The 20,574-nt window shown below is 51.2% G+C and overlaps 1 protein-coding gene across 6 annotated transcripts in view; it reads right to left on the reverse strand.

Annotated features, from left to right (window-relative positions):
- The window catches only part of AKAP8 (A-kinase anchoring protein 8), a 28,610-nt gene extending 12,584 nt beyond the window's left edge, over positions 1-16,026 (reverse strand). For 5 of the 6 annotated variants that reach the window (XR_008819695.1, XR_008819693.1, XR_008819694.1 and 2 more), the window contains exons 1-5: positions 15,918-16,026; positions 9,640-9,678; positions 8,919-8,951; positions 2,314-2,602; positions 547-1,153 (exon numbers count right to left, since the gene is read on the reverse strand). Coding sequence is in view for 3 of the 6 variants with exons in the window: in XM_056325914.1 (XP_056181889.1) it covers positions 547-1,153; positions 2,314-2,602; positions 8,919-8,951; positions 9,640-9,678; positions 15,918-15,936 (987 nt within the window). In the remaining 3 variants the exon portion in view is untranslated. The remainder of the gene's footprint in view (positions 1-546; positions 1,154-2,313; positions 2,603-8,918; positions 8,952-9,639; positions 9,679-15,917) is intronic. The other variant, XM_056325915.1, reaches the window with a different exon arrangement.
- Positions 16,027-20,574: the final 4,548 nt, after the last annotated feature.

Below are 20,574 nucleotides of genomic sequence, written 5' to 3' on the forward strand. Positions count from 1 at the left end.
GCTCGATTTTCCATGGAAATGGGTAAACACAAGCTTGGTGTCACTCTGCTCTATCCAGGAGGATTTAAATTATTCCATTGTGGAAGAAGCGTGAATCAAAGGCTTGTGCTTCTCCAAAGGCCTCCGCTCTAACGGTGAAGCCTACCCACCCAGGCAAAAAAAAAAAGCGATCCCGACAAGAAAAAAACTTGTGGATAACTGGCTAGCTGAAAAAGGTCACATAGACATAGTCCAGCTGGCTGGACAAAAATGCACATCGCTCTCAGCTTATCTGAAGTAAAGCAAAAGTTACACAATAACAGGAAGATTGCGGTGGGAAAAGAATGTTGCAGGTGGGAACAGATAACTACAGAAGAGAAACTAGGGGTGGGCTTGGTATTTAGGGAACTAACCAATAATGAGCTTAACTTTTGTAATACGTATGAGCCAATTATAACAAGGCATAAAAGGTGACGGTAAGACACAATAAACGAAGTCTGCTGATCACTCATATTGAGTGACTGTGTCTTCCCTCCGTCGCGACAAAAACTGACAGCGATTACTTACCATGAGCGCGTTCATGTGCCAGGGCACTGTACCCATCCTGTCTCTGTTTCGTTGCCTCCCCATTCCATATGGCATATTCCCATACCGTCCCATTCCCATGCCCGACATCCCCATCATGCCATAGTCATAGTCTCCGTAGTCACCATAGTCGCCATAGTCGCCGTAATCGCCGTAATCCCCATAGTCGCCGTAGTCGCCGTAATCGCCGTAGTCGCCATAATCGCCGTAGTCAGGAATGAGGGCTTGGGAAAAGAGGGAAGGGAGCCTGTTGGATCCAGCGCCCCCCATCCCACGCCCACCCATGTAGTTCAACTCATTCCAACGAGCCGAGAGGCGCTCGGAGCTGGAGGAGGGCATGAAGTGGTCGGCGCGGTTGAAAGCGTTGAGGCGCCCTCGGTTTTGAACGCGGTTTTGACCCCGTCCGCGGATCAGGCCGTAGTTGTTTCCTCGGTTGCGAGACTGATCCCTGCGGCTGTCGAACTGGCTCCCAAAGGAATCGTTCCGATCGGTTCCAACATCTCCGTAATCGTAGCTGGAGCGGTACATGTCGCGGTCGTTCATCGAAGACCTCGAGTCATACGAGTCGAAAGACTCGAATCTGAAAGAGCTGCACAGGAGGAGACAACAGTCAGCAGCCAGAATAAATTTTCCACACATCACACAGGCATTTGCATCCATTTTTATCACAATCCAAGTGTTTCTGGCCAGACAACCAGAATAAAAATATTTTTAAACCCTGCATCCTGATCACTTTTCTGTACCCAGATCGCTTTTTCTTTATTCTCGGGGAAAACAAATAAATATCAAAGAATTGCGGTTTTCTGCACGAGTATCTGGACAGAAATCCTTCAGAGAGATCCTAACAGTACTAACTCAATTGCGTTAAACTGCTCTGGATGTTTTGCCAGCTGAAAAGCAGATCCCCAAAGCTTCCCAGGCTGAAGCTGCCTCACCCTCCAGCTGCGCCTCCGGCCGTGAATTAACGCAGATAAACCCCTCAGTGTCTTGCCCGACCACAGCAGCGAGCATCAAATGATAAAAAAAACCAACCCCAAACTTCATTTATTCAGTAACACTTGCCAACATCTGAATTGTTATTTCAGCAGCAAAACACACCCCGATGTGAAACAGCTCTCCAGACTGGCATAATTTAACCCAGCGGGAGGAAAAAAAAAAAAATTAATTACTGGGCAGCCACGAGGAAAAAGGGACAGAGAGGAAAAAAAATACTTTAAGAAACCTAAAAACTATTAAGTAAAAATCCTCCTGCAAAATCTAGGAACTGAATTGACAATGGAAGTCGCTTTTAATGCTTGGTATGCACATCAAGTTTGATCTGTTTGAGGTTCATATATACGTATCCAATATTTACACACGTGTGCACACACATGTGTCAGGGCAGGTAAAAAAAAAAAGCGTTTTAAGGGGTTTTTTTTCCAAGGAGCAAATGCTGGATCGCGCCTATGCCATCACCACAGCTTCATCTGAAGTCACAGTGATTAAATTAAATTTATTTTATATTATATTACTTATTTTTTTAAAATCAAAATTGTATTTATCAAAATTAATAATAAATAATAAGAATTTATTTTATTATTAATTGAAAATAAAAATTAATTTATTGAAGATAATTAATATGATAATTATGATGATAACGATTATGATAACAATAACAATGATAATTATGATGATAACAATAATAATAAAAAATAATTTTTAAAAGCTATTTTTTTACTACAGAAAATCAGTAAGAAGAGGAACAGTCACCTATCCTGGTCTTCCATCCCCTCCCCTGTCCCGCCGCTGCCCTCCTTCGATAGCATATCCAAACGCTGGTTGATCTTGGCGATGATGGAATCCGAGTTCTCGTTGGCCGAAGTCTCGGCACCGTAGGAGGCAATGGGCATGGTGGCGCTGACATCGGTGTTCATGCTCAGATCCGAAGTTTTGGGTGTTTCCCAGCTGCTGGAGGTGGCAGCAGCCGCGGCGTAGTTGTACGTGGCCGCTGTATTAGCGGCGGTGGTTTGGGTGTTGTAGTAGTCATAGCCTTCGTAGCCTGGCAGGAAAGGAAAATAAAATTGCAGTTAATACAGTTTTTATAAAGACACGAGTAGCTGGAGGAGTTGAGATGTGAACGGACCCTACCAGGCAAGGCTGCAGCAGGGTTTTACTTCCTTTAAAAGAAATTTGGTTTCCTAAAGCAAGAAACCTCAAAGATTCTCGTTCCCCAACCCTACAAGCGTTAAGAACCTTCCTCCTTTGTGTGCTTTTAACTGCCAACACACAGCGCTGCTGGTTTTATTTGCGATTTCTGAACACGACCCTGAGCCACCGACGTCACACGGTCCCCCAAAACACCACGAGAAAAGCCAAACCAGAAGCGCTGCCAGGCACATCGCCATATATCCATCAAAAAAGGACGGCGCCTAACTGAATTAATCAGAAAAATCAAAGCAGCCAGTTGTATTCAAAGAGTGAATATCTGTGGCAAGATACCACGGTGGGGTGGAAAAACCCAACATGCTGCAGCTGCGCTCCTGAAGCTGCTGGATGCTTCAAGCGATCCCAAGATGTGGAGTGATCCCAAGATGTGGAGAGAGCAATCCGGACCCTGAAGCTGCTGGATGCTTTACGCGATCCCAAGATGTGGAGAGAGGGATCCGTTCCCTGAAGCTGGTGGAGGCTTCAAGCGATCCCAAGATGTGGAGTGAACCCAAGATGTGGAGAGAGCAATCCGGACCCTGAAGCTGCTGGATGCTTTACGCGATCCCAAGATGTGGAGAGAGGGATCCGTTCCCTGAAGCTGGTGGAGGCTTCAAGCGATCCCAAGATGTGGAGCGAGGGATCCACACCCTGAAGCTGCTGGATGCTTCAAGCGATCCCAAGATGCAGAGCAATCCCAAGATGTGGAGAGAGGGATCCGGACCCTGGAGCTGCTGGATGCTTCTAGTGATCCCAAGATGCGGAGCGATCCCAAGATGTGGAGCGAAGGATCCGCACCCTGAAGCTGCTGGATGCTTCAAGCGATCCCAAGATGCGGAGCGAGGGATCCGCACCCTGAAGCTGCTGGATGCTTCAAGCGATCCCAAGATGCAGAGCGATCCCAAGATGCGGAGCGAAGGATCCGCACCCTGAAGCTGCTGGATGCTTCAAGCGATCCCAAGATGCGGAGCGAGGGATCCGCACCCTGAAGCTGGTGGATGCTTCAAGCGATCCCAAGATGCGGAGCGAGGGATCCGCACCCTGAAGCTGCTGGATGCTTCAAGCGATCCCAAGATGCGGAGCGAGGGATCCGCACCCTGAAGCTGCTGGATGCTTCAAGCGATCCCAAGATGCGGAGCGAGGGATCCGCACCCTGAAGCTGGTGGATGCTTCAAGCGATCCCAAGATGCGGAGCGAGGGATCCGCACCCTGAAGCTGCTGGATGCTTCAAGCGATCCCAAGATGCGGAGCGAGGGATCCGCACCCTGAAGCTGCTGGATGCTTCAAGCGATCCCAAGATGTGGAGTGAACCCAAGATGTGGAGAGAGCAATCCGGACCCTGAAGCTGCTGGATGCTTTACGCGATCCCAAGATGTGGAGAGAGGGATCCGTTCCCTGAAGCTGGTGGAGGCTTCAAGCGATCCCAAGATGTGGAGCGAGGGATCCGCACCCTGAAGCTGCTGGATGCTTCAAGCGATCCCAAGATGCAGAGCAATCCCAAGATGTGGAGAGAGGGATCCGGACCCTGGAGCTGCTGGATGCTTCTAGTGATCCCAAGATGCGGAGCGATCCCAAGATGTGGAGCGAAGGATCCGCACCCTGAAGCTGCTGGATGCTTCAAGCGATCCCAAGATGTGGAGCGAGGGATCCGCACCCTGAAGCTGCTGGATGCTTCAAGCGATCCCAAGATGCGGAGCGAGGGATCCGCACCCTGAAGCTGCTGGATGCTTCAAGCGATCCCAAGATGCGGAGCGAGGGATCCGCACCCTGAAGCTGCTGGATGCTTCAAGCGATCCCAAGATGCGGAGCGAGGGATCCGCACCCTGAAGCTGCTGGATGCTTCAAGCGATCCCAAGATGCGGAGCGAGGGATCCGCACCCTGAAGCTGCTGGATGCTTCAAGCGATCCCAAGATGCGGAGCGAGGGATCCGCACCCTGAAGCTGCTGGATGCTTCAAGCGATCCCAAGATGCGGAGCGAGGGATCCGCACCCTGAAGCTGGTGGATGCTTCAAGCGATCCCAAGATGCGGAGCGAGGGATCCGCACCCTGAAGCTGGTGGATGCTTCAAGCGATCCCAAGATGCGGAGCGAGGGATCCGCACCCTGAAGCTGGTGGATGCTTCAAGCGATCCCAAGATGCGGAGCGAGGGATCCGCACCCTGAAGCTGGTGGATGCTTCAAGCGATCCCAAGATGCGGAGCGAGGGATCCGCACCCTGAAGCTGGTGGATGCTTCAAGCGATCCCAAGATGCGGAGCGAGGGATCCGCACCCTGAAGCTGCTGGATGCTTCAAGCGATCCCAAGATGCGGAGCGAGGGATCCGCACCCTGAAGCTGCTGGATGCTTCAAGCGATCCCAAGATGCGGAGCGAGGGATCCGCACCCTGAAGCTGCTGGATGCTTCAAGCGATCCCAAGATGCGGAGCGAGGGATCCGCACCCTGAAGCTGCTGGATGCTTCAAGCGATCCCAAGATGCGGAGCGAGGGATCCGCACCCTGAAGCTGCTGGATGCTTCAAGCGATCCCAAGATGCGGAGCGAGGGATCCGCACCCTGAAGCTGCTGGATGCTTCAAGCGATCCCAAGATGCGGAGCGAGGGATCCGCACCCTGAAGCTGCTGGATGCTTCAAGCGATCCCAAGATGCGGAGCGAGGGATCCGCACCCTGAAGCTGCTGGATGCTTCAAGCGATCCCAAGATGCGGAGCGAGGGATCCGCACCCTGAAGCTGCTGGATGCTTCAAGCGATCCCAAGATGCGGAGCGAGGGATCCGCACCCTGAAGCTGCTGGATGCTTCAAGCGATCCCAAGATGCGGAGCGAGGGATCCGCACCCTGAAGCTGCTGGATGCTTCAAGCGATCCCAAGATGCGGAGCGAGGGATCCGCACCCTGAAGCTGCTGGATGCTTCAAGCGATCCCAAGATGCGGAGCGAGGGATCCGCACCCTGAAGCTGCTGGATGCTTCAAGCGATCCCAAGATGCGGAGCGAGGGATCCGCACCCTGAAGCTGCTGGATGCTTCAAGCGATCCCAAGATGCGGAGCGAGGGATCCGCACCCTGAAGCTGCTGGATGCTTCAAGCGATCCCAAGATGCGGAGCGAGGGATCCGCACCCTGAAGCTGCTGGATGCTTCAAGCGATCCCAAGATGCGGAGCGAGGGATCCGCACCCTGAAGCTGCTGGATGCTTCAAGCGATCCCAAGATGCGGAGCGAGGGATCCGCACCCTGAAGCTGCTGGATGCTTCAAGCGATCCCAAGATGCGGAGCGAGGGATCCGCACCCTGAAGCTGCTGGATGCTTCAAGCGATCCCAAGATGCGGAGCGAGGGATCCGCACCCTGAAGCTGCTGGATGCTTCAAGCGATCCCAAGATGCGGAGCGAGGGATCCGCACCCTGAAGCTGCTGGATGCTTCAAGCGATCCCAAGATGCGGAGCGAGGGATCCGCACCCTGAAGCTGGTGGATGCTTCAAGCGATCCCAAGATGCGGAGCGAGGGATCCGCACCCTGAAGCTGGTGGATGCTTCAAGCGATCCCAAGATGCGGAGCGAGGGATCCGCACCCTGAAGCTGCTGGATGCTTCAAGCGATCCCAAGATGCGGAGCGAGGGATCCGCACCCTGAAGCTGCTGGATGCTTCAAGCGATCCCAAGATGCGGAGCGAGGGATCCGCACCCTGAAGCTGCTGGATGCTTCAAGCGATCCCAAGATGCGGAGCGAGGGATCCGCACCCTGAAGCTGCTGGATGCTTCAAGCGATCCCAAGATGCGGAGCGAGGGATCCGCACCCTGAAGCTGCTGGATGCTTCAAGCGATCCCAAGATGCGGAGCGAGGGATCCGCACCCTGAAGCTGCTGGATGCTTCAAGCGATCCCAAGATGCGGAGCGAGGGATCCGCACCCTGAAGCTGGTGGATGCTTCAAGCGATCCCAAGATGCGGAGCGAGGGATCCGCACCCTGAAGCTGCTGGATGCTTCAAGCGATCCCAAGATGCGGAGCGAGGGATCCGCACCCTGAAGCTGCTGGATGCTTCAAGCGATCCCAAGATGCGGAGCGAGGGATCCGCACCCTGAAGCTGCTGGATGCTTCAAGCGATCCCAAGATGCGGAGCGAGGGATCCGCACCCTGAAGCTGCTGGATGCTTCAAGCGATCCCAAGATGCAGAGCAATCCCAAGATGTGGAGAGAGGGATCCGCACCCTGGAGCTGCTGGATGCTTCTAGCGATCCCAAGATGCGGAGCGATACCAAGATGTGGAGCGAAGGATCCGCACCCTGAAGCTGCTGGATGCTTCAAGCGATCCCAAGATGTGGAGCGAGGGATCCGCACCCTGAAGCTGGTGGATGCTTCAAGCGATCCCAAGATGCGGAGCGAGGGATCCGCACCCTGAAGCTGGTGGATGCTTCAAGCGATCCCAAGATGCGGAGCGAGGGATCCGCACCCTGAAGCTGCTGGATGCTTCAAGCGATCCCAAGATGCAGAGCAATCCCAAGATGTGGAGAGAGGGATCCGGGCCCTGGAGCTGCTGGATGCTTCTAGCGATCCCAAGATGCGGAGCGATCCCAAGATGTGGAGCGAAGGATCCGCACCCTGAAGCTGCTGGATGCTTCAAGCGATCCCAAGATGCGGAGCGATCAATCCGGACCCTGAAGCTGCTGGATGCTTCAAGCGATCCCAAGATGCGGAGCGAGGGATCCACACCCTGAAGCTGGTGGATGCTTCAAGCGATCCCAAGATGCGGAGCGAGGGATCCGCACCCTGAAGCTGCTGTATGCTTCAAGCGATCCCAAGATGCAGAGCAATCCCAAGATGTGGAGAGAGGGATCTGGACCCTGAAGCTGCTGGATGCTTCTAGCGATCCCAAGATGCGGAGCGATCCCAAGATGTGGAGCGAAGGATCCGCACCCTGAAGCTGCTGGATGCTTCAAGCGATCCCAAGATGCGGAGCGATCAATCCGGACCCTGAAGCTGGTGGATGCTTCAAGCGATCCCAAGATGTGGAGCGAAGGATCCGCACCCTGAAGCTGCTGGATGCTTCAAGCAATCCCAAGATGTGGAGCGATCAATCCGGACCCTGAAGCTGCTGGATGCTTCAAGCGATCCCAAGATGTGGAGTGATCCCAAGATGTGGAGCGATCAATCCGGACCCTGAAGCTGCTGGATGCTTCAAGCGATCCCAAGATGTGGAGAGAGGGATCCGTTCCCTGAAGCTGCTGGAGGCTTCAAGCGATCCCAAGATGCGGAGCGAGGGATCCACACCCTGAAGCTGGTGGATGCTTCAAGTGATCTCAAGATGTGGAGTGAGGGATCCACCACATGCCTGTGACTTGTGTTTTTATTCAGATTATAATTTCTCCAGAGCAGGAACAGCTTTTATGCTCTGCGCCAGCACAATGCTCAGTGCGACGGGGCGCGAGTCCTCGACAGGAGTGCTCAGGCTTTATAAAAAAAGAGGAATAACAGGAAAAAAAAAAAAAATCCTCATCTTCAGCTACGACTTGAGCCGGGAGGTTTGAATCCACAGCCTGACACGCAGCGTTCAGTTTTATACTGTGAAGGCCAATGAAATAATATTTTCGACAACAATTTCAGTCTTTTGCTTGGGAATGTGTTAAGACTAGCTTACAAGAGCCACAGGATCCAAACAGAGGCCAATTAACTAATTGCTCAGAGCTGCCAAGTTCATTAGCGAAAGCAAATCCTGTTTTACTGAGGAAGTGCCGGCTCGCACAGAGAACTGCGCCCGTGCACCATCAAGCTGCCAGAATTACAAGCACAAAGCTTGGGTTTTGAGGGGAAAATGATATAAACTTGGTAAAATCAATCTATTAATGCACACATCCGGCTGTCCCAGGTCAAACGAGAGGAGGGGACACAAAAGAAATCAACTTTTCTCATCCTCGAGCTCATTTTTCTGCTTTAAGGAACAGATGGCCACCAGTCCTCAGGACAAAGCTGCTGCCTTGGCAAGAGGAAAAAGCTGCAATCACAGGCACAAAGTAACGATAAATTAATTAATTATTGAGGAGGAGCGGTTTCAAAGCATGGCATCACATCCATGATGCTGACTTCCAAGCGGAGACAGCGCACGAGCCGGAGATTAGCTCCGCAGCCGGCTCGAGGGACCGAGCAGGGCACCCCAGCCCCCGGGGACAAGCGAGGTCATTCAGCACCTACCTTGCCAACTCGTTGCATTCGTCGCGTATGTACCTGAACAGGACAGAAAAAAAAAAAAGAAAAAAAAAAAAAAAGGTGTTTCAGCTCAAAAAGCTTCGGAGATGAAATATATGTCATTCAGTCTACTTGCTGGGTAAAAATGACAGACGCTTTTGCACAGAATGGGAAAGCAAGCAGCTGGGACTTCCAGTAGCTCATTATTCAAATGAAATGGCTAATATGTCCTTCTTTTAATATGTTTTTTTCAAACACTTTCAAATATTTGTGCTTGAAAACCTGTCAAGAAGCAGTAAAATGGCAGCAAAAGCACCGACGTTCGCTAAACCCATCCCTTTCAGGAGCATCTCGCTGCTTCTGCTCTTGTTCAAGCTGGGCAGGAGGTCAGAGGAGAGCACCCCAACTCCCGAATACCCCAGCCACGCTCTGTTTTGCAGCGCTTATAAACCCCAGGTGATAAAGCAAAGCACAGGATTAACCATACACCAGACTGGGACCAGTTCCTCCAGTAGGGAATGCTGGGAATCATAGCGTCTCACGCTGTCCCGGAGGCAACTTTACAGAAAAACAAGGAGAAATTCCCTCAAACAGATAAAAGGAGAAGAAAGGCTGAAAAAACTGTTTCTATATTGTACAACTTTGGCTAGAAAGAAATAAAAATAAGTTATATTCTCAAATTGCAATTCCCTACATTTTTATTTTTTTTTATATACACAAAACTCACCTTGAGTGTTGGTGGCCCCAGTATTCCAGGTGCCATAACCTGCAAGAAAAAGAAGGGAGCTGTTAGAAAGATCACCTCTGCTCTTATCACAGGGGTTTGTTTCTTCCCTTAATCGCTTCTAAAAACCATGAAGTCTTTAATTACAGCTGCACTTCTGCTTTTTACTGTTGCGGAAACACACCTGAAGCTTGCCTGATGCTTTCTTTCCAATCGTTTCAGCAATCTGAAGGTCAACAAGATGTACCGAAACACTGAGAATTAAAAAAAATGACGGTGTGTTTTGAAAGAGATCAGTTTGAAGAGGTGCTTGACATAAGGATGGTGCAAAACTACGTTTACGTAGGAGAAAATTGCAGGATAAATCATTTAAAGAAGCGAACCGTCATCAAGGACGGACATTTCGATTGTTTTATGCCAGCAGCAGCATCCTTTTCGCAGGGAATATTGGTTATCCGCAAACGTATTACGAGATGAGCACTGCTATGATAAAAGCCAATCAAATAAATGGAGGTCCCTCCCCTTTCGAGCACTAATTGCAATTTTGTGCTAACGAGGCAGCTTCGGTCTGGTCTCTCCCAAAACAGCAGCAGGATGAAGCGCTTGCCCGGGTGGAAGACGAAGCAAAGGGCCACGACACGCAAGTGCTCCCGCTGTGACTCCAGCAGCTTTCACGTCACAGCAGCAAGGGGTCTTCCTCACCAAAATAAATCATCTCTCCATTTTAAACCTTTTCCCAAGTTTCCGGGGGGTGGGGTGGGGGGGGGTGGGGGGAAATCAGCATCGCTGGCATCACAGCAACCCCCAAAAGGCCCGCAGCGAGCTCAGCAAACACCTTCATCTGCTCAAAGGGCATTTGATAAATAAGCTCCGTGCTGCAACAGAACCCTGAGATTATCTAAATTAAATCTTGAAATCAAAAGCACCACGATGGGTGTTTTACTGGGAGCATCTCCCAGCGTCTTTTTTGTCACTTCTCCATGGAAAAACATTTTTTGAATCCGCACTTCTTATTCTGATGGGAAAAAATAAGTTGGTCCACATGCAGAACTGCTGATACCCAGCTTCCTATGGATCCGAATTATTTCGATACCCACTGTATTACCCCAAATTTTTCCCCATTTTTTGTTCTGGCCTTGCCTCCCCCCCGGCAGCTTCCCTTCCCTTTAGCAACCTCATCCCCCTCCAACCCTTTTGACATTTTTGGAGGTGGCCCCCAATTTCACAAAGCTTTTATATGTTCTGAATTGGGCCCCCAAGTTTGAAAAATTTATTTTGGAGAGCCAGACACCAATCCTGCAAAAACTTTTGGGGAGGTGGCTCCTGATTTTGCCAGACTTTCCCAATTTTGGAGGCAGCCCCAATTTTGCAAAGTTGTTTTTTTTTTTTTTTTTTTTAGCAGCCACCCTCCATTTCATAAACCCTCTCTATTTTCTTGAGATAAGCCTCCAATATTGCAAAGCTTTTGTACTTTTAGCAGCAGCCCCTGATTTCACAAAGCGTTTATATATTTTTGGATGGAGGCCCCCAATTTTGCCAAACTTTTCTCCTTTTGGAAGCAGACTCCGATTTTGCCAAGTTTTTCTCTCTTTGGTGGTAGCCCCACGTTCCAAAAAAAAGGTTTGCATTTTCTGGAGGTGGCCCCCAATTTTGCCAAACTTTTCTATTTTTGGCAGTGGCCCCCCATTTGCAAACTTTTATACTTTTGGAGAGAGCCCCAACTTTGCAAAGCTTTTCTATTTCGGGCAGCAGCCGCCAGTTTCACAAAGCTTTTCTATTTTCCAGGGGCAGCCCTCAATTTTGCAAAGCTTTTATTTTTTTGGAGGCAGCCCCCTGTTTTCCAAAAACTTCTTTTTTGGTGACAACCCCTAAATTGGCAAAACAGCCCCTCATTTTACAATTTTTCTCCTGCTGCCCCTGGCTCCCTGCACAAACCTAACACCCACCAAGGATGGTAGAACACCTCTCCCTCTTAACAACTTGGATTTTTTTGGTGGGCAATCACCTTTAGGCTCACAAATCCTCAAGAAATGATGGGTAAAACAGTCGCCGCTGTATTTTTGAACTCCTGTAGAAACCACAGCACCAACAAAACAGGAACTGCAACACGTGAACACCTTCTCAAGTCGGAGCTTTACTACCGAGTAACTTCCTTTCCCACCACGGGTGTTTTTAGGTCCAGTCATTCCCCGTCCAACTTCGCTTTCCAGCAGGAGCAGGACAGCACCGGGATGAGGTTTTCCAGTGCTGGTGGGGCTCGTGGAGAGGATCAGATCAAGACAGAGCATGGAAATTCAGGACAAACCTCTGACCCCAAAGCCCGACTTTAAAACTGATTATTTTTTTTTTAAAAAAAGCTCAATTTTCACGCTCCCTCCTCCAGCACATTAAGTCACCTCTTGCAAACAAACTGCTGAGCACCCCTGATTCTTTCAAGTGACACCAAGTGACACCGAGCCCCCCGTTGTCACAGGCATCATCCCAGCTCGATGCCTGCCTCCAGGCACGCTCGTAGCCGGAGAAAATTGGGAAGAGAAAGGGAAGCCAGAGCAGGGAAGCTTTTTTCTGGGCAGGTTGCTCAGTCTCTCACCCGGGGAACACCAAAAATAGCAGCAGCCTTCACGCTTTCGACCGCACACAGACTGGTCTGATCAAAAGCGAGCTCCTCTCCTTCGATTTTTAAGCCACCTTTGAGAAAATCTTGGGGACTTTAATTCAGGAGGCAAAAAAACCTTGAGGAAAACGCAGGCTGCTCAGCCCAAAACACAGCGTCTTTCAGCCAGTGTCCCACCTCTTTGTACCTCCAGATTCTATAGGATAAATCTCCCCGCCTTTACGTTATGTGCATACATGTTGGCTGTCTGACTGGCCACAATGACCACTGTTACCACTACGATCGTATTCTTTCAAGGAATGAAGAAATCTGGGTTAATTCAAGACCTAAAGCTTTCAGTACAATTTCAGAATGCAGTAACTGGAGTTCAACATCTAATTTTGAAACAAAATATTACGTCAGAAAACCCACTAGATGAAAGACTTGGGTACGAATGACTCTACCAACGAGCAGAGGTTGCATACATCAGTTCTGCAGCAGCACAGCACATCCATAAACATCCCCAGAGAGAAAAACGCAGCGGAACAAATCATTGCCGCCTTCTGGGATAATAAACACAAAGTAACATGCAGAGCAAGGAAAAAAAAAAAACCAACTTGGAACGGAGCAAGTAGTGGATTTTACAGAGCTAAGTGCACAACGCGTCCTGACTCCCGGCTGACTCCCAGGACGGCGCTCCCTGAGCTGGGGGGGAAAAGCTTGGGGATCGTTTTTCTCTGCACACATGTACGAGGGGAGCACGACTCTGGAGCCGAGGAAGCAACCTCCACAGATCTGCTTTGTTTAGTCTGTGTGAAGTGCTGAGAAGTTTAAACACCAGCAGAAAAAAAGCCGGAGCCCAGGAGACAATTCCTTCTGAAAGCAGGGAGGCCCAAGCTTCTCCTGCTGATTTCAACAAAGGACTTTATCCGGGGAGAATGAAGTTTGTCTTCTGCTGGAATCAAAGCAACCCAAGTATTTAAATTAAACCTATATATCACATGCTCCACACAAGGCTTGGCTGTGAAGGGTGCTCTCCTCTAAAACCCACTCACGTGGAACCGCACGATCCTCAACGCGCAGAGAATTAAAAATGAAGGGGCTGGTTATGAGGCGACTACACCTGAGGTTTATTTATAAACCCCCAAATATACAAGAACTCATTCATTTTTCCACCATGTAATGGTAAAAGTCCACAACAAAACTGCAAAGCGCTCGGGGGTTTTAATCTATTAATAGTTCTGCAAGGCAAAGGGAAGACTTAAGCAGCTCATTAACTCCACAAAGCCAACGAAATCTTTCTCAGGAGTAACTTTTAACTGCCTAAACTCTTCCGAGCTGTTTATCCAGACTCGCTCAGGTGTTGGCAGAGAGAAACTGGCACTCGTAGAGCACGATTCAACACAGATTTGAGGTGTTTTGTTTTTTTTTTAATCCTGTCAATGTTTCTCACCTCATTTTTACGCCCAAAGAACAGGTAAAACACTTAAAAAGCATTTAAAAGCATGACGAAAGAGATGCCGGGCATCAGGTCTCCACCAAGCTGAAAGTGGAGACAGGAGGAACCTGGAAAGAGCAACTTGTCAACAGGTCTGTATCAACACGACGCCCGGGTGAATTACCAACGATCATTGCATAAAAAGTGACCTGTGGGGTTATTAAACACATGGAGAAACGGCACTGCTGCTGCATTATTTATAAAATCCCACCACAGTCGTTATTATGTTATGAAACCCAAGGAAGCGTTTTCAATAGCAAAAGTAAAAACCGCCCTCGTGGGACTGTGGTGTCCCTGAAGGTGAACATTAAGAGAAGCATGAACTCAAGGTGGGAAGAGGATGGAGAGCTCCGAAGGGGCACGACAGGGAGGGGATCCAGGCTGTTGGGATGCTCCGGGTGGATCCAGGCTGTCGGGATGCTCCGGGCTCCGATCTGGGAGCATTTATTTACCCACATGCCACCACCTCACAGCTGAATCAACTTCATCCAGAGACTTTTAAACTGATATGCATCGATCCAACTTTGACCAGGGGGACTTTCTTTCCATTTCCATCTTCCACAAGCCTCGTTTCAGGAGTTAAAGGGATAATAAACCCCAGCAGAAGCTGGGAGAGCACGGCGAGGCTGATCAGCTCAAGGCTGTTCCGCGCTTTGACGAAGGAGGGTGGGTTTTTCCCCTCACAAATCGCTCCCCCACGCCAGCAGACAAAGCTTAACGCCATTAACAGCCTTTCCCCGCTGTTCTGAGTCTCGTCAGCATTCCGGGGGGCTCTCGCCTGCCGCCCTACCCTTTGTTTGATGCCTTCTTGTGAGGCGGGGACATTTTGGGGGGCTCTCACCTGCAACCTTACTCTTCATTTGACACCTTCTTGTGAGGAGGGGACATTCTGGGGGGCTCTCACCTGCTGCCCTACCCTTCCTTTGACGCCTTCTTGTGAGGAGGGGACATTCTGGGGGGCTCTCACCTGCTGCCCTACCCTTCCTTTGACGCCTTCTTGTGAGGAGGGGATATTTTGGGGGGCTCTCCTGCCACCTTACCCTTCCTTTGACAACTTCTTGTGAGGAGGAGCCATTTTGGGGGGCCCTTACCTGCTACCCAACCCTTAATTTGTCACCTTGTGAGGAGGGGACATTTTGGGGGGGCTCTCACCTGCTGCCCTACCCTTCGTTTGACACCTTGTGAGGAGGGGACACTTCGGGGGGGCTCTCACCAGCTGCCCTTCCCTTTGTTTGTCACCTTCTTATGAGGAAGGGACATTTCGGGGGGCTCTCACCGGCTGCCCTACCCTTCGTTTGATGCCTTGTGAGGAGGAGACATTTCGGGGGGGGCCTCACCTGCCGTCCTACCCTTTGTTTGACACCTTCTTGTGAGGAGGGGACATTCTGGGGGGGCTCTCCTGACACCTTCCCCTTCCTTTGACGCCTTCTTGTGAGGAGGGGAAGCACCTCAGGGGGTGCAGGCACAGCTGGGGGGCTCGAGGAGGGAAACCGGGGGGGGAGGACGACGACACAGGGCCACCACGGCTCGTTGTGTGGCTGTGACAGATGCCAGGATCGGGCCCCCGCTGCTGAGCCACCCGCTGGGGCTCCCCCCGGGGGTAACGGGGGGGGGGGGGGGGGTGGGGGTGTTCAGCTCCGCCCGGGGTGAAGACGGTGCCCCGCGGTGGGGGGGGGAGGGGGGGGCGGCGCTCAGCCGATGCCCGGCGTGGGCCTGAGGATACGCTCCAGCTGCCCCCACCGAGGACCCCCTTCATCAAGCGGCCCTGCAGGGGCCTCCCCGGGGAAGGAACAGGGCGCCCGGGGGGGGGGGGGTCATAAGCGGGGGTGGGGGGGTGGGAGGCGCACGCGGCGGGGGGCGTGGCCGCGCGGCCGCCATTTTGTGTCGTCTTCAGAAATGGGACCGGCTCCATTTCCGCCCCCCCAGCGGCCGGGGGGCTGAGAAGGGAACAGCCCCCCCCCCCCCCAATAACACTCGCCCACCAATCGGCGGCGCCCAACTGCGGAGCGACGCGGCGCTCGGCCAATCAGCGTCGGCGCCCCCTCACGGGAGGATAGCACAACGCCTCCCGCAGGGGCTGACCCCCCACCGTTACGGGGAGCCGCCGCTGAGGCAGCGGAAGAAGCGACCCGCCGCCCCGGGGAGGAGAAATTCCGGCCCCAGCGCCGCCCCGGGGCCGCCCGCACCTACCGCCGTATCCCTGCTCCATCGCTCCCCTCCGCCTCCGGCCAGCGGCGCCGCACTGCCCTCCCCAGCGTCCGCTGCGCAGGCGCGCCGCGCCCGCCGCCCATTGGGCCACTCCGCCGCTCTGCCCCGCCCACGAAGCTTGCCATTGGCCGCACTCCAAAAGCCCGCCCCCGCGCCCGCCATTGGCCGAGCTCGCCGAGCGGCGCGACGCTCCCTTCTCTCCCACTGGCCAGCGCGCCCCTGCCGGCATCCATCCCCCGGTCCTATTGGCTGAATCCCTTGTTCCGTGGGTCAATGCCGAGGCCCCCTCCTCCTGTCAATCATAGCCGTTGCCTCTTCTGATTGGGTGGCGGCGCGGGGCTCGCCCGCTCATGGTGCATTATGGGGGCGGCGAGCGTCACCAGGGAGCTTGAGGGGCAGATGTTACAGTGCGGCCCTCACCTGCCCCTTGACCCCCCACCTCCGACCCCGGGCTCCCGAACTAACCTTTGACCTTCCCTCGGATCCCCTGAAGCCCCGACGGTGCCACTGGGTTTGCTGGGGTGGGGGGGGGGAGCATCACCCCCAGACCCCCTCACCCCCCTTCACCCCAGCAGTAGAAGGGCCTCTAAAGCCTGACCTCCGCCACCCTGGACGCGTGGCCTGAGGAGAGGCGGTGGCAGAGGCTCCAGGCCAGTGAAGTGGTAGCTTTTTCCTCAGCTTTTGCCCAAAACCAGGTTAAAACAGTGATGTAGTGTGAACTAACTTTAGAATAGAATTAAAGAATAACCATTATAATGTTTGTTAACCACTGTAACAACTGTAGTATCATGTACTGCCATATGTTATTCATCGACCTTTGGTGTCTGTTCTGTTATCCTTTGTTAGACATCCGCCTATCTGCTGACCTTCTATGTTAAAACTTTAGCAGAACACTCCAGCAGGTGAGGACAGATAAGGGTAAAAGAAACAATTAAGCAAGAAAAGCAGATGGCCAGCAAGGGCATAAATTACCTCAGACTGATAAGAACACTGCAAATGTGCAAGACCATCACATAACAAGCAAGAGGTGAAAAGTACATCATGAGGAAGACCTACGGCCTTCCTCCTAGAGACCACTGCCCACGTCTCAGAGACCCCTGCCCACAATTCTTGGAAGAATTTGCGCAAGCGCGAAGGACTGACAAGCTAATTAACATATGAAGCGAGGGTAGGCGGGATTAGATAATGAATATGTATAGATATTAGTTGAATAATCATTATTTCATTGTATAAATATGGAATGATTAGCTACCTTAAACGTGCACGTTTGGTGGAAGGATCCCCTGTGCATCCAGCGCTGCCAATAAAGGATACTTAGTCACTAAGAAATTTTGACTACGTTCTCTAAATCAACAGCTTAAAAGCAACCTGCAGCGGTGAGGAAAGCCCAGGTGGACAGCCAAAAGCAGCGGTAACCATGCCGGGGCCTTCCTCAAGCTCCGCACCCTTTTCCAGACACATTTCATTCCCTTTTTACCTGAACCAAAGCACGAATGGCTGAAGGACATACATTTATTTCTTGTTTAAGAAATTGCTGTCAATTACAGAAAGGATGGATGATTGTGGCATCTTGGCTCTGCCTGGTATAAATTGAAGCTACTTAGTGCAAGGGAGAGAGCAATCCTTCAGCTCCAGCAGGGTTCGATCAATGGAGCTTGGAGGAAAAGATGCACATTGAGGGAAAAAAAATCTTGTATTCCTGTGGGAGAGCCAGGAAAACGGGAGCAGCGACAGCTCGTGCTGAAAGAGGGGAGCATTGGTAGAGTAAGAGCATCAGGTCACCATCCTTCCTTCGGAGGGTAAAATTAGGGTGAGGGCTAACGATGCTCCCCCAAAACAAGCACGTTTTGTGGCACAGCCATGCATGTTGCCCCTCGAGGGAATTTTTTATTTTATTATTTCAATCCACTTAAACCCATTAAGTCCAGTTTTCAGTTGTGCGAGGAACAACCGCATTCGGTTTGTGCTGCTGCTGCTTGGTGATTTCATTTGATATTCCCAGTCTGCAGCAGCAACGCCTGGACGCTGTGATGGAGGAGATGGAACAGGAGGGGAAGAGTTGTGAGATAGCTTTGGGGGGAATAGAATAAAAGCTCCAAGAGCAGAGAGGGTTATTCCAGCACTCTCAAATGCCAGAACGGCCCGAGAACAGGCTGGTAACGTTTTTGAACATAATTAGGAAAATTCCCAGGGAAAAGAGAACCCAGCAAAGAGAACCCTAATAATTTTGGACAGAAGGGCTGAACAAACACCCAAGCTGCTTCTGTAGGGTCACCTGAGGGATGTGGAAGATGGATTGGTGGCACCTGGAGGAAATCTTTACCCACTAAATCTGGAAATCATCACAGCAGCCAGGTACTAGAGCTGAGATAAATTGATTTCCTCATTCTAGAAGGAAACAGGGAGGATTTACGGTCTGTGTTCATAATGAGTGGCTGTTTCAGCATGTTGATTGAAGACTCACAGAATCCTACTACAATTATTTCCATACCTTAGGGAAGTACTTATAGATTACATACAGCTTTCTAGCTTGGAAACATTCAGACTATAAAACGATGCTCTGGGCAATATATTCCTGAAAGAAGTCCTCCATTTAATACCATTTAAAGTCTTGTTCATGTGTTTCTCAGCTAAAACTATTTAAATAAATGAACATGAAGCTGTGGGCAACTTCACAATCAGAGTAAGGAGTTAAATCAGTGCTGCCATGCTGCGTTATCAGTGCATTTCTATATGTAACACCACAGAAACAAGTCCTACCAGCTGTCTTTAATTGCTGATGACTGATAGGTACCCCAGCGAGCTCGAGCACCCTAGAACTTGCTGTGAGATGCTCCCCATGGCCTCAGAGACCTCGGAAGGAAGCAGAGCTTTGAGGCCAGGCACACCCGCAGGAAATCCTGCTGGGACATGGGGCTGTCTGCTCCGCAACACCCCAACACTTGCCTCAAAACCACCTGTGATTTCTTTCCTTGGATTCTTCCTGCAAGCCCTTCCCCAGATCCATCTTGTTTAGGTGCTACAAAAATACTGCTTTAGAGAAAAGCAAGCTGCATCAGGCACAGGGGTGATCAGTCAGGAGCTGAGTGGTGCATGTGGTTATAATTATTATTAACTAACATGATAAAATACCCAAGAGCATTAGCAGAAGCTGAGATCTTGGCTGAACAATCAGAAAATACAAATTAAATCTGCTACCACCCCTCCAGCCAAGGTCAATGCCAAAGGTATCGCAGTAGCTGTGGTGGGCACGAGGATGTTCCGGGGAAAATAAAACCCACCCATATTTATGCTGAGCCACGTGAATTTGAAATTGCAGTGCTTAACCATGTGTTCTCCCAATGAATCGATGCAGGATATGGCTAGAAGCTACATGGAGCTTGGAGGGAAGGAAGCTGAAGCGGTAACTTAGCTCACCTTTCCTTGGGGAAAAGTGGCAGGATCCAAAATCCATCACAACAGGTGTAAGTCGAGCAACAGCCAGATGTGCAGCACCTCTGCCCTAAAGCCCATCCCTCTCAGCAGCCAGGAGCAGCGGTGAACTCTACCCGGTGGCTTACTCAGCAGCAATTTTCTTAGGAGACAGTTTGTTCAGGGAAAGGGTTTACAAGGAAGCTAGCACAGAAGGATTTTAGCACCCGCTGACTTCTCTGAGCCCTTCCCGGTTGATTTCCTGGCCTCCCCTCACATGCTCTGAGCCCACAGCATCGCTGGGGATGAGGTGCTTGGATGTTCCTGCGGATCACGGGCAGACTGAGGGCCACCTTGCTCGGCTTTGAGCAGTCTGAGAGGGGTTTTAATTAGCGTGACTAATTGTTCAGATGTCTGGACTTTACTGCCTGCATCCTCGAGGAGCACAGAGCCGCGAAAACCTTAATGCTACATATAGAAACGCTCAGCGCTCATGTATCTGCACTTAATTCAAGGGCTTTGACCCAGAACACAAACCCGCATCAGTATTTTGAGTCTGAGACCCCGTCACACTGCAGCCATCGAACCCCAAACGCTCCTGAGAAGCTGGATGAGCCCAAACCTCATCAATACAGCAGCACAAATGGCGGTGTGGGCTCAGCACCTCCGTGCACGCACCAGCTGCCTCTCCAGGACTTGCTCTTCGGCCAGCCCTTTGTTTGAAAGGGAACACAAAGTTCAGAGTCCAAGGGAAGGGCTGTTGTACAATTAATCCATCACCAGAAGGCAGAAAGCTCGGCAGAACGGCACAGGGGAGTGTCCGAAACGCTCAACGGGCCTGTTAATTGACCTGAAAAGCCGTTGTTGAAGGGATAAAATTCACCTCTGCAAGGGGAAGGCAGGTTGTGCCCAGAGAAGGCCAGCTGTTCCTTCCAGCCCAACCTTCAGGAAGACCGAGGTAACCTCACTCAGGCTCTGCCCCAATTACACAAGAAGGAAATTAATTACAAATTTTTCTTTCAGTCTGACAGCTGATTTTGCCCTCCCCTCGTTAATAACCAGGGTAGGGAAAAAACCAACAGGTAGAAGATAACGGAGTGCAGCGAGCAGCTCCAATTCCACTCGCTGTTCCCTGGTAGAAGTTCTCCGGATATCTGGACTGATGCCAACGCTTCTGGGGCGAGCAAAAGTGGATTGATGAGAGGAGCCGCCGTCCCTGCTGACCGGG

This window comes from Falco biarmicus (genome assembly GCF_023638135.1).
Source record: "Falco biarmicus isolate bFalBia1 chromosome 13 unlocalized genomic scaffold, bFalBia1.pri SUPER_13_unloc_2, whole genome shotgun sequence".
In the NCBI taxonomy this organism is placed as follows: domain Eukaryota; kingdom Metazoa; phylum Chordata; class Aves; order Falconiformes; family Falconidae; genus Falco; species Falco biarmicus.